This window comes from Trypanosoma theileri (assembly GCF_002087225.1).
Source record: "Trypanosoma theileri isolate Edinburgh chromosome Unknown TM35_Tth_47_V1, whole genome shotgun sequence".
NCBI lineage: Eukaryota > Euglenozoa > Kinetoplastea > Trypanosomatida > Trypanosomatidae > Trypanosoma > Trypanosoma theileri.
Window position 1 is genome coordinate 3538 of NW_021639889.1, and position 1511 is coordinate 5048.

General features: G+C 41.0%; 1 protein-coding gene across 1 annotated transcript; it reads right to left on the reverse strand.

Moving 5' to 3' along the window:
- Positions 1–676: 676 nt before the first annotated feature.
- On the reverse strand, positions 677–1510 carry TM35_000471020 (uncharacterized protein; the record flags this gene model as incomplete). Its single annotated transcript, XM_029030362.1, has 1 exon — positions 677–1510. A coding segment is annotated over one exon (834 nt), but the record flags the coding sequence as incomplete, so codon positions are not given.
- Position 1511: the final 1 nt, after the last annotated feature.

Below are 1511 nucleotides of genomic sequence, written 5' to 3' on the forward strand. Positions count from 1 at the left end.
AGCCATAATAGTGGTAGTGGGTTTCCCCTAAAAACACTCTACTACAAAGAAAAAAAAATATGAGAGATTAACAAAATGCTCATAATACCAAAAACCAGAAGTATATACAAGTAGAGAAGCACAAACGAAGCTCAACATAGTACAAACCAGAAAAAAACAAAAACAAAGCAATAAAGAAAATAAAATCAATAAAACTAGAAACTAAAGGACATCCATATCATCACAGACTTCCTCAGTACAGCATAGAATGTCCCAACAAACCATAAGCAAAAAAACAGATATTAACCATTAGCCCAATTTACCCAGTAAACACAGAAATATACAACAACTATGGGTGTAAGTCTACATGTGTGTATATACGCAATTATAAATATATATGCATCAGTTATTATTATTTCTTTCCCTTTTTCCCACTGAAAAAAACAGTTCATCATTACAGTGCAAGCCCAGGTGCACACACACACAGATAGTCTACAAGAACACACACACACACAATGGAGTAGCAATAATAATTATAGGATAAACACACAGAGAGCAAAAACACACAAAACACATTAACATGAAGAAACAAAAAAAGAAGATAATCTTAACAGGTGAAAGATTAGTTAGACTGTAGGGATGCAACCAAAAAGAAAAGAAAACAATGGATGACCTGAGTCACACCACACCACCATTATCACAATCGGCACACAAGAATACAGGCCAGTGCAACCACAATCAGTAGTGGTACACGCACCCACACAGAACTGCTGATACTGCTGCTGTCTGCATCACCATTCTTCTTGCTGTTTGCAGACTCAGGAGGAAGTGTTGTTGTTGTTGTTGTGGTGGTGGTGGTCGTAGTAGTGGTTGATTCTGTACTTCCCACATTACCGCTTTGGGTACTTGTTGATTCATTTTGTTGAGCTCCAGATTCAGCAGCATTCGGAGTGGCTAAATCGTTTAAAGAAGTCTCAGGGGTATTCTGAGGTGCATTATCAGAAATCTGATTCCCATCAGTAGTACCTGATACTTTAGTGGCTGGGGTCTCTTCATTTGGTGTAACTTGCGTATTTGTGCCATCCTGTGGTTGTCCACCCAATTGCGTTTCTTGTTGAGCAGCACGATCGCTTTTTAGTGATTCTTCTTCAGAGACTGTTGGGGTCTTTCCATTATGTCCATCTCTTCCGACTGATCCTCTACCTGACTCTGCAGGAGGGGATGCGTCAAGGGGTCTAGGATCACCCTGACCATTTATCCCTGAAGTATGAGATGAGGTGGTGATTTCTCCTTTTCCCGCTGGGTTCTGATTCCCAGTTATTTGTTTCTCGAGTTGCTCCACTTGCTGATTTTCTTTTAACTGATCAGGAGTTTTTGACCCCACCGGGTTGGAACCCAGACCAGCAACTTGTACCTCAGCAGCAGTGGAAGAACGAACACGCGAAGACCCCAACTCACTATCACGAGAAACACCTTCCCCTTCTTTAGGTTCTTTCATCAAATCTCCTTTCTGCCCCTCTTCACGCGCATCC